Source organism: Gallinula chloropus (assembly GCF_964237585.1).
Source record: "Gallinula chloropus genome assembly, chromosome: 3".
NCBI lineage: Eukaryota > Metazoa > Chordata > Aves > Gruiformes > Rallidae > Gallinula > Gallinula chloropus.
This window is the reverse complement of record NC_140087.1, coordinates 59,257,270-59,269,663: the sequence shown is the minus strand read 5'-3', so window position 1 is coordinate 59,269,663 and position 12,394 is coordinate 59,257,270. Positions and strand designations below refer to the sequence as shown.

At 39.1% G+C, this 12,394-nt stretch overlaps 1 protein-coding gene across 1 annotated transcript in view; it reads left to right on the top strand.

Annotated features, from left to right (window-relative positions):
- The window catches only part of EML4 (EMAP like 4), a gene marked incomplete at both ends in the record, with an annotated part of 89,813 nt that overhangs the window by 52,218 nt on the left and 25,201 nt on the right, over positions 1 to 12,394 (top strand). The window contains 4 exons of the mRNA XM_084262526.1: positions 2,615 to 2,738; positions 7,806 to 7,955; positions 9,361 to 9,430; positions 10,771 to 10,881. Of these exons, the coding sequence (XP_084118652.1) occupies positions 2,615 to 2,738; positions 7,806 to 7,955; positions 9,361 to 9,430; positions 10,771 to 10,881 (455 nt within the window). The remainder of the gene's footprint in view (positions 1 to 2,614; positions 2,739 to 7,805; positions 7,956 to 9,360; positions 9,431 to 10,770; positions 10,882 to 12,394) is intronic.

The following is a 12,394-nucleotide window of genomic DNA, read 5'->3' as shown; positions in this document are numbered from 1 at the left end:
TCTCTGTCTAGGAGTTGTTGAATATATTATAAGATTTAGTCTCTGTAGATTTTTTTTTTCCTGTATGTCAATGCTAAAAGTCACTGGGGTCTGCTAGAATCATCACTTCTGTATTTCTGCTTTCTGGTGTTTTCAGAGCTGGGGTGGTACCCTATAGAATTTCACACAACCCTGTGAAAATCCTCTACGATAGTAATACTACTTTTATAAAACTTAGAATGCTCACAACAATTTTTCATTAGACTGATAATTGTCAGTTTTCTGTCATGTCTAGCTGTAGAAGAAAGACCTTTGAGTATCAAGAAATCACTGCCAAGCTCTGGAAGGCTACATTATATCTTTAGATGAAAACAGTTACAGGTTTTCCCTCTCATTCTCTCCTGACTACAGTAAGACAGAGTATCTTTCTGCAGTTGCTATAGTAGGGGATTTCAAATTCAAAGGGTATAGACCCAAGTTTAAGGTTGGTCTTGCTCAAACTTTGATTATTTCTCAATCTTTGCATCTTCTAAAATGTTTCTGTAAGCAAGAGACAATTTCTGAGTGTACAGTGCTTCTGCTGTCACTGAAATTACCTGCTTTCTTGTGCCTTTTTAAATCTCCAAGTTTGACTTGAGCTGTTAAACTATAATTCTGTGGGAATAAGTCTTGAGTTTCTTGTAATTTCAGTTTTAGGGATTGCAAAACATAGATTGCACATTCATACAGTCTGAATAATAATCCTATGCTTAATTAGAGAGAGATTTACAAGCATTGCCTGAGCATTTAGGGGAAGTCTGTCTCGTGAAAGAAATATAAAATTAATTTTTTAGTTATCTTAACTTTAGGCCCCAATATTGGTTGTATCAAATGCAGTTAGAGGTTTCATAATGCAGTATTGCTGATTCACAGCTATTAATTTATTTCAGTCCTACTCAGCTACTTGTGTTTTGATGTGAACCTCTGAGTTCCTTCTGTCTGCTGTGATTTTCAAATCCCTACTCATAAAAATATCAGAGTTCCAGATCCGCAGCGGAATATTATATTACTTTGGGGTTGTGGTATGAGTTGTATTAACAATGGATATTAAGTACTGAAGATGTTCAAGAGTGGTAAGAAGTTACCATTTCATCAATGCAAAATCAGTGAAATCTTTGTCTTTAGTGCATTTCAAAATGAAACTCCTGTGTCAGCAGCGTTGGAGGCTGGCACTAATTCTTGTGGGTTTGAGACCTGACTTAGCAAAACCAGCACTGTTGTGCTGTTTAGCTACAGTTATGTGGGTAGGGTGTAGAGGCTTTTGGAAACCTCCAAAGGTCTTCTGAAGTCAGAAAGGGAGTATTGTCATAGTGTGGAGGGAAGACTCCTGTAGGGCACCTAATATACGAGTTGCAATTGTGTATTCTATAAATTCAGATGACTTACCTTCCAATGACTGACTGATATGTTCAACAAAGCCGCTCGGCTCCTCTATAATTAGTTTTCTCTGGTGCAAAATAATCTCATGTTCCTTGAAAAGGAGCTGCTGAATGCTAGTAAATGCTCAGATGCCCCAACAGAGCTACACATGTATTTTGTCTGGCTATGGATGGTGTTACAGCTGGAGTCATTAAGAGCTGTTGATTATTTCCATTCTCCAGGATATGACTGAATATGCAGTAGAATGCAATTCCTATAAATTAATGATTCAGGTTAGGGCATCAGTTTGTGATGATACACACACTGTGATGTTTCTCAGCAGAGCTTTTGATACTTTTCCCTTTAGTACCTCTGTGTCTTAGCAGGCCTCAGAGTGGTTGTGGTTAACGGGTCATAGTCTATACCTGGTGGCCAATAGGTAAGAACTGGAGCCTGCAGGGGTCTGTCCTGGACCTGTCCTGTGTCACATCTTTAGCAATCACAGTACACTCTGAGGTGTGCAGGTGGCCACAGACTAGGGACCCAGTTGGAGGACAGAGGTGCTGACCAGGGGGATCTGATCAGGGTGGAGGGATATGCCTGCAGGAACCTCACAAAACTAAGTGAGAACTAATGCCAAATCCTGCACCTATGGGAAAGAAGAGGCTCAGGCAGGAATACAGGCTGGGGATGGGAGGCTACAGGGAGTAACTCTGCGGGAAAGGCCCTGGGGGTCCATTCAGCCAGCCAGGTGCCAAGAAGTTGTGTTGCCTCCAGCCTAGGTGTTTTTTGAGACTGGTCTAAACAAAATCCTGGTCTGTCTCATCTGACTTTATGATTGAGCCTGCATTAAGCCAGAAGTTGGACTTCCTGAGGTCCCCTTTAACCTGAAACACTTTGTCCTGTGGTTCTATGACTACGTATTTACTCAGTTTAATATTTTACTTTGAAATTTGCCTTTGTTATTTGATTTGCATTTCTAAAATGTTACATGCTCAGTCTGTTCTACCACAGATTCAACTAATGCTTGATTTGTGTGTGTGTGTGTCTATTTTAGTGTTCTGTTAAAAAAAAAAAAAACAAAATCTGTGCCTTTACCAAGCTCTCATTTCAAAAATAATTGTTCTATCACAACTGTTATTTGCATCCCTGTGCTTATTGTTCCTTTCTTTTCTCCTTCTTGTGTAAAATTTTGTAAACTTTCCACATGATTAATACGCTTTTTTTGTTTCAACAGAGGGAGAATATATCAAGATGTTCATGCGGGGTCGACCAATCACAATGTTCATTCCTTCTGATGTAGAAAACTATGATGATATAAGGACAGAGCTGCCTCCTGAAAAGTTAAAACTGGAGTGGGTGTATCCTGATATCAGTAACTACTTAGGGTTCCCCTTTTTCTTTTCTTGCCTTTTTTTTTTACCTTTAGAATCTGGTCTTGTGTCTTCTCTGTTCAGAAATAAAAATTTCTAAGAACTGGGGGAGGGGGGGAGAAGTTAAATTTTGTTTAACAATTGAATTGGTTTGTAGCTAATTTAGAGTACAGCTTTAAGCTGCAAAATATGTGGGCACAGAAAAGCCATGCTTTTAAATTTTTTTTGCTGTTGAAACTAATAGCAGTTTATTTTTAATGTGAATGTCAGTGTCTTCAGAGTTTGAAAAATCTGCCTCTCCACATCCCACCCCACCACCCCCATATTAATGTAGGCTCAGAAACATTGTTAGTTTTCAGCTTGGGTTCGTTTTAGGGGGTTTTAGAGCTATGCAAGTTCTTAAATAAGATCCAGAATTTCTCATTGTCCTTACCGACATACCAAGGATTGCAGAAGCAGGCATCCACAAGTTTCTTTGCACTGAGGCTCTGAAGTGAAGGGTTTCACTACTTATACTATGCATTAAATACATTTATCATGTGAAGAATGGAGTTCATTCAGGTGTGACTGACAGTTCTCCAGGCTTAGCAGATCAGATGTTAAGTTCATTATTAGAGAGGTGCACACATTTGGATGTTCCTGTTACCACACACACCCGTCCCTACATCTCTGCAGATTTTTTCAGTAAGCTGAGAAGATTGTTTAAATATGTTTCTTCGTACTTCACTAGACTTACTTCAGTAATTTTCTTAGTCCTTCAATAAAATAACATGTCTAGGCAGCACCTGAGTTGCTGTAAACATCTCAAGTTTGATCCTTTTGATGCTGCTGAAAGCAAGAAGATTTTTAGGAAAGTTGATGGTACGCTGTCATATGTCAGGATATGTACTGACAGAGGCTGCCCATACCTCTCAGCATATCTGTTAGTGACTAAGGCATAGGTATATTTTAAGCACCCTTCATTACTTGCTTTAGAGTTCTCTATTATTTTTTCTGCCTTCATTAGCTAATAAATGTTTGAAACCAGTGATGTTGCATACTTGGTTATGAAGAGCAGCTGTGGAGCTCATGCCCTCTGAACTTTGCAGTGAGTCTGTGGAAGCTTAGACCATAAAGGAAGAAACTTTTGGACTAAAAGTCTCACTGTTGGGAAAACAGAGCTCTTAGTCGTGCCTTGCAAAGCTGTGGTGTCCAGCATTCCTGCTGTCACAGCTCTTGGGTGCTGATGCTGGCACTCATGTGACTGCAGAGTGAATTGGGTCAGTCGCTGATCTGGTTGAATATAATCCTTTTTTTTTTCAGAGTTAATTTTCAGCAAGATTAAGTCATTAATTTGATTTTCCCCACAAATATGTGCGGGCTGGACCTGGCATACTGGAGGAAGATTAGATCTGCTTTTTCAGCAGCAGTGAGGAGTTTGGACCATGAAAACTGATCATGAAATCACACCCTCAGTTAAGTAGGTGCAAATCCCAATGTGGACACACTTACTTAATGTCCAAGGATTTTAAGTTCAGGGTAAACCACTTTCCTGCTGAGGGCTAATTAAAGTGAAATAAAGCTAGTCTAAATGTCATTCTAAATCAGACCAGTATATTTGTGAGTTTAGGGCATCTTTTGGATATGATGATGAGGAAAATGAGGAAAATGTAGTAAAATTTGAGGGCTTAATATTGGTCACTATGAAAGTGCAGAAAATTGCTCTTCAGTTTCATAGACAGGAAGATACAGCAGTAGAAGATCTTGTATTTCATGCACAGGTTTAGCAAGTGGAAGAAATCAGCAAGCCAGCTATAACTTCTAAATATGATGGCAGAACTGAAGCCTGTACACCTTATTAAAAAGGCACGGGGACAGTGGTTCACATAATATTTTAGTAATGTCGGTGTTCTGCAACTGAAAGGTCAATTGAGTGTTGAATTGCTTGATCTATAAGTTTTGGGTTTCTCCTGCCTTCTGGATGATTGTTTATAATTGGGTTCCCTTCAATATTACTGTTCTTAAAGATGCTGATCAACTATGAGTAACTCCAAGGCAAGAACAGAAGGGTTCCTGGCTTGGAGGTTTGGTTTCTTAGGGAGAGGGTTTGTTGGTTGGTTGGTTTGGGAAGGAAGTGTCCTTTTTACATGAACTGTCACTTGCAGGTATATTCAGCTACTGATACCCAGTACTGTAGATTCAACAGAACACACTTGGCTTTTGTCTGCCTTGCAGATTACTGTCAATTGAAGAAATACCTAAGCTGCCTGGCACGATAAAGTAGCCTGTGGGTCTGTCTGAGCTCTTGACTGTGTCTGGTTCCTGAGTGATTTAATTTGAAATGAATTATTTTGCTTGTGCATCCCTGCTTTATAGTGCAATCTTTCCTACTGCACTTCAGAATTACTTAAACCGTATCTGGCATTCCTGGTTATAGTGAAGTGGCTTATTTAGCAGCTGGAGAGGTCACTGTCAGTGCTGCTGTTGACAGGCGGTGACTTCATAGGCTCTTTCTCCCAATGTATAGTAAGTAGCTCAGGTTCTGGAGGGTGTTTCTGACTCCATTTTATAAGATTATTTTTAGTACTGATGCTCTTCTTCCTAAGAATAATTGAAGCCAGCAGTGAATATACCATTGAATTCTGGTGTACAGTGGATCACTTGTCATGAGGGCCATAGTTATTAGCCAGTTAACAACAATAATAAAATACCCCACTAAACTAAAAGCTCTTAAGCATATCAAATGTTGTTACAAAATAGGTCCTTGTAATTGGTGAGGCATTTAGTGGAAATTAAGCATCAAAGTTGTCACCCCTTTTCCTGCAGAGAGAGGGACTATAAATTATTGTATTCATGTATCTGTTGTTTTGTTCTGAGTGTGTGGAGAAGGAAAGAAGTGCTGTGGAGCAGCAACTCTTCTTGTTTTCTGTTAATGTAGTCTGGGATGGAGAATGAATAAAGCAAAAAATTTGTCTCACAAAAGAAGGGTGTTCCATTACATGGTCCTAGAAAATGCAGCCGCTCTTTGTTACTGTGTAGGCATGCTAAATGAAAGTAATGGGATGAAAAAATGTGACTGTTTTTTGCAGCCTCCTGAATGCCAGAGCTCAGTGGCAGATGCCAAAATATTTAGCCTTAGCTTTGTTTGCATGGTAGACTTCTGCCATGGAAAGGCGTGTTTGCATAAATCATTAATACTTGCCTAGGATGAATGTTCAAAGATGTCAATCTCACCAAATCCTTATCAATACATTCCCTATTGTATACAGCAGGTAAACAAGATCGGCATTTCCCCTCTGAGAAGGTACTCAGAATAACATTTGTCATGCTTCATGATGGGGAAAAAAACCCCTCATTTGTTTGTAGTCCATGGTTTTGAAAGTTCAGTGGTTGTGTTGGTTTGGTTTGGTGTGGCTTTTTGTTTGTGAGTTGGATTTTTTTACCCCTCTTTTTTAAAAAAAAAACCTGTTCTGAAGTTTCTTTTTGTTCCATCAGTGTTTAAAAGAGGAAGAAAATTTAGTGGAAAAGTGAACTGAGATGGAGGAGAAACAGGCATCCCTTTTTTCCTGCCCTCAGCATTGTGTTGCATCAGCATTTCTCGCAATATCATTTGCTAAGCAAGCCCGTGAATAATCTCTGCTTCAGAGGAGCCATTGTGTTCTTCTGTAATAAACGGAAGACAGCAAGATAGAAATCTGTTTTGTTCTCTGTACTCTGAAGAGATCTAATTGACAGCTGAATGCAGTGTCCTTCTTTGAACCATTGTTCAGTTACAGCATGTGTTTAATTTTGCAAAAGTTCCTGGGGTGTAGTAGTCCTGTAGCTTGATGGGATTGCAGAGAAGGAAAGGTAGTATGGTGTGGTGGATTTTTAGGGCAAGGGGTGACATCGGAAGGGGTGTGGTGGTATTTTTCATAGGAAGGTAGCCTTTTTCCAAGCAGAATAGAGGCCAGGCTGTCAGCTTAGATGTCAGCTTAAATCCTTTCAAACTTGGACTCCTGCACCAGTTTTCATTTAAGAGTGAGGGCCAGTTTCCATTCACCTTTCTCCATGTGGGTCTTTGACTTCCTTTTATTTACCTGATTAACTAGAACCTAAGGCTGGAATACCTTTGCTCAAGTCCCTTAATGTATTTCCCATATTTTTCTCCCTGTTGCAGGTGTATGTATTCATTGGCACTGAAGTGGGGAACTCTCTGAAATGCAGGACATAACAGGAAAGTGATATTTTTTGAGGCTACAGAGCTGCTGTTAAAGTCTGAATTTTTATGTTAATTGTATGTAGTGACCCTGGGAACTGAAATGCAGCCAGCCAGCTACAGTAATAGTCTTGATGAAGAAAACGGCAACTGAAATAATGAGTTGTAGTAAAGTTTGATCAGTGCTAACAGAGGTTGGTTCTCAGCATGTACAGTGTCTGAATGTCATGAGGAGTCTTGCAGGTTTCCCACAAAGATCATCTCTTTTATATAGTTTGGGTAGATTTGGATATATTTTTCACTTGGTCAGGTGTTTTTTGAGTTTTGTTTAAAAAATATTTCTTTAGACTGTTCCTAGAATATTTCCTAAGCCTGGCAGCTGCTGTGCAGAAGCCTGCCTTTTTCTGAAGGGCATTAGGAGTTTTCACACGCTTGTTTTCAAAGGATAAATGGAAGTAATGCTCTGGTGCTCAGGGTGCAGATTCATGGCTCTCTTGCTATAAAAAATTTTAAGCTAGTACAGTGAGTCCTGCAGCTACCTAATGAAAATTTCCATGAAGGTTTTGTAAATTTGCATCACTGTATGTGTTTTACTTCAGTGTGCCTTATATATTTTATTTTTATCATCAATGAGCATCACTTATTAAGGGATTTGATTTCCCGAAGTCCAGTTGTCTGAGGTTTGCTCTGTTTTTTTAAACTGTGTTACTGAAATTGTCCTGTAGTTCTACAAGAAAATCATAAAGGGCGTTTGCTGACATGAGAGCACCCCGGGAACCCTTTCAAGGAGAAAAGAAAAAAAAAGAAAAGTTAATTGTTTGGGGTTTTTTCTGGTATGCAATGATTATGAAAACCTTGACTTAAAAATACGTGTATAGATATGGGTATCGTGGAAGAGACTGTCGAGCCAATGTTTACCTCCTTCCTACCGGAGAAATCGTATATTTTATAGCATCAGTGGTGGTACTATTTAACTATGAGGAGAGAACTCAGCGACACTACTTGGGGCATACAGACTGCGTTAAATGGTTAGTATATAATATTTGCATGTAAGTATGTGTGTAATAATGCAGAAACGTGTTATTTTTGCTCTCTCCTACTGTATGTATGAGCTCGTTAATGTCATCGTAATTGTGGTTATTTTCTGTTTCATCAGCCCCAGTAGATTTCACCGTAGCACAAATGAATGTTGGTAGAGCAGTCCATGCTAGCTTAAGATTTCTAGCTTAAATGTCAAACACCAATCTATGAGTACCAGATTAGATAGCGACAGCATCTTTGCATAAATTATTCTAGATAGCCTAATTCTAAATCAGTGCTTTACAGGCAGTACGGCGAAGGTGTAGTCTTAAAGGAGAACTAGAAAACCAAATGGAAAACTCAGCAATAATTTTCTCATTTTTTTAATAGAAGTCCCATCCCAGTATTAGGACCGTCTGGGAAATCAGTAAGATGTTTGCAAAACAAAACAGAGGAGGGAAATTGAGACCATTGTCACCATGGGTGAAAAGGGAGTTGCTGACTTTTTGATACTAGTGTGAAGGGCAGTGCACAGAATGCCACTGTGAACACGGGGTCCCTACTGGGCCTGAATGGAGGAGAGTTGCCATCTAAACCTCTTTTCTCCTGGCTCAGCTTTGATAGCCGTAATTGCTTCCTGTGGGATGAATGCTGTCAGTCTTGTGTTCTTCACTTTCATTAAAAAAAATAGACTGAATTGTAAATAGTTTTGGTGTCCATCATTCTGCCCTTTTCAGGCCCCCCCACTTCCTCTTTCCAGAGAAAGCAAATAGTAAGAATGTGTCCAAAAATTGCTAGGACTAAGAAGAGTGTAGTCTGAAATCCATTTGCTCACATCAGCTCCAGAGCAAGATGTGATAAAAGCAGATTTTTAGTTACACTTGTAGTGCACCATACTGGAAGACTTAATTAACACAGTTAGTTCAGTAACTCATGTGGCAGTGATCCTTGACTCCTGGGTCATGAGCCCTCAGCCAGCCTCTTAGTGTTTGGGGTTTTTTTATGCCAGGTTTGTGCTACCTGTAGGTTTAGGCATAAAATATGCTCTTGTGTTTATGAATATGGCACATAACTACAAGTAGGAAGTTCATCATAAGACAATGTGTATTTTGTAACAGTGGACTTCTGATACAGTGCAAGTCTTCGACTGGTCAGAGCAAGTGTGGAGATGGCTCTTCTAGTGCTCCTGGTTTTGTGCCAGCAGCCATCGCACGAGCCTGATAAACCCATCAGTACAGCGTGTAATAAAATATTCTGATGAAAATCATTCAAGCTATCTCATTAGAAGTGGGAACTTGGATCCTAAGTGTCTTCATGGGCTTCTGTTGAAAAAGGAAAAAAAAAATACAAAAAAACCTCTCAGTTTTGAAGACCTATGACAGCAAAAGCAAGTCATATTTCTGTCTGTCTTAGTCTTGCAGTTCATCCAGACAAAATTAGAATTGCAACAGGACAGTTAGCTGGAGTGGATAAAGATGGAAGGGTAAGTAATAGAGCTGTTGAGCAGTAGTATCTTGTTTTGAAAATCAGGAAAAAGTGTTTTGATTTTCTTTTTAATCTCATCATCACCTTCTGTTTGCAGTTTATTTCATGCACTGCATTTACTGAGGTATTTTGCCGTTTCTAAGGTAACGGCCTATATCTCTACCAAAGGATGCTAACACCTAAGCACTCAGCCATACATGGAAAAGAGCAGAAGCTCGTAAGGTCCTTTATCTGTGACATAGGAAACACCATTTGAATTCTGCAAGCAAATGTGAAGCTTATAATTGATTTATAAAGCCACGTCATTTCTGTCATGTTTCTTTCAATGAGTCTTCTCCCAGAGGGGAAAAGTCCCCAGTCAGTGTACTCTTAAGGCTTCATGGAAGAGGAAACCAGCTGTTGAGAATTCATGGAAAGTGTGTCAAGCTTTCCTACAATCTTCCTCATTTGAGAGCAAGTGTGTTTAAATGCTCTTGTCCCTGGCTGCTGGCAAACTCTGTCAGAATTTGAATAATTGGGTTATCCTCATGAAGTTAGAGGACAGAATAAAAGGGGGGACAAGACAGATACTATATAGAAGCACATTAAATATAGCCCTTATTCGGATGTTCAATTTAATTTCTTAGATTTGGTAGGAAATTGATGTGGGGTTTTCCATATAGATACTGTTGTGATTTCCAATGAGCATTTGTTGAATCTCTTTTTAGGGCCTGCTGGTTTGTTTTTCTGCCAGTGGAAAGATTTATTGCTACTTTGTATTGTGAATCCTGTCCTTAAGCAAATTTAACTCCCACTTTATTTGTGACTGGTTCACATTTACGAAGCTAAACTGGTTTGGGATGGTACTCATATGAAATGTAGCCACGGAGATTTTCATTGAGTGGTTGGTGATGGTTAAAGGAGTTGGTGCACCAGGGTTTTGGTTATTTGGTGGGGTTTTTTCCTATTGTTTTTTATTATAAAAAACCAAGGTTTGATCATTATCGCTAGGTCTGGGGTCTGAAGTGCAAGATGACTGTTCCATTCAAGATGACTCTTTCATTCATGATTTAAATTGGGCAAAGATTATTTTCACAACTACCAAATGCCACCATGCTTAGTTTCTTGCCTTGGCATCACTGCTGCTATGTTTGTAGCCCAGACATAAGGAGCAAGATTGTCTTGACTCTCACCTTTTGATCTTTGAGATGCTCTCCGGTGGCATTGTTAACACAGGTCATCCTGCATTTTGGTCTGCAGTTTGTAATTCAGGTAGCATCTGCTTAAAAAATATTTAACAGCTGCATATGATGCTTTCACCATTGATGACACTGTTTGTCCCGTTGCTTTTTCACACAGCCTCTGCAGCCCCATGTTAGAGTATGGGACTCTGTGAGCCTGGTGACTCTGCAGGTTATCGGCCTTGGGACTTTTGAGCGTGGAGTGGGGTGTTTGGATTTTTCAAAAGCGGTAAGATGGGTGCGATTAATTGGTGTGTTTAAATAATTTATCTGAAGCAATGTAAATGGAAGGGAAATCTCTGGAGATTTTTGTATGTGGCTGTCTAGCTGATCTGTTTTGGTATTAAAAGTGTGTCAGTGAATATGTACACTTTATAAAACCATCTGACAGTGAGCTAGCTGGAAAAACAGGAAATTGCACATGTAAAATTGTGGTAACAAACCAGCATAGTGAATAAATAGCAGGCAAAAAAAGCCTTACGGAGAAACTGAAGTCTGGTGGTTTAGTTTGTTTGAGAGGGCCTTGGGGTTTTTTTGTTTGGGATTTAAAAGCAAGTTTGTTAGTGACATTCAGGAAGACAAATTTTAGTGAGTTCTGATAGAAAGGGTAACTTTTCTGCTTGTGTACCTGGAGTAGGTTTTTATCCACCACAGGAAATTAATCTCAACATTATCTTTTGTATTTTTTACTAAGTAATATTTTTTTCAATCTGTGCCAAGTCTTGTTACTGGACCCACAAAATTTATCAGAAAAATCAGCAGCAAATGGGGATGCGCTACTTGGCGCTTGGTACTTTTTTTTTAAGCTAAATAAATGCATGTTGTATTGATTTCAGAACAAAACAAGCCCTAAGGATTTTTTTATTAGTTCTGTTTTGCAGTTGAAACTGATTTTGATATCTTATTACTGTCTCATGATTTCTCACGAGACTGAAACAGTAAATCTGCAGGGTGTAGAGCTGTGTTTTTACAGTATACACAGCTCTTGCGTGGGCTAACAAAATTATGTCGCTAAAGCTGTCTTCAAGGTTTCTTTCCAGGTAATAATTGACATGTGTATTTGCATATTACTGCTCATAAAATAGTAACTGGGAATATAAATTTCAGCCACCTCTATTTTCATAATTTGTTAGAGAATGCGGTTGAACTGCAAGAATCATCTTTAAAATAAATCAGGCCTCCTCCAAATCTTTCTACACGTGTCCTTGAGCAACTGGTTTGTGCAAGTATGTGTTGCTGTGAAGAAGTATGGGGTTTTGGTCTAAAATTTTGTCTGCTCTTTTAATTCAGTATAACTGTGTTTACCATTTTGTTGTAAAATTGTTCAAAATTATGCCAGTCTTTCTGCTCTGTGAGCATAATTGTGTTCAGAAGGTGTTATCTTTGATGCAGTTTTAGCAACAACATGACAGAACTGAGATAAAAGTGGGATGTGTTTAGAAAATTTTATAATGTAAAGCTCTGTGTGTGTGATGGTGACATTTAAGGAAAAAAGCCCAAGTGGAACTGTGAGTCTGTCCTCTGAGACCTGAGGAAAAATAAAATATTTGCAGAATAGAAGAAGGGAGAAACCTCTTCACTACTGGCATGATACTGCAAACAGGAAAGCAAAAAAAACCCAACCCAACAAAACCAAACTAAAAGGGAGGGACCTCGTAAGCCACCTTTAAAGCTTTCCTAGAATATTACTTGAAACATGGTCATTGTTTGTGAGATTAAGCAAAAATCTGTGTTTTCCCTCA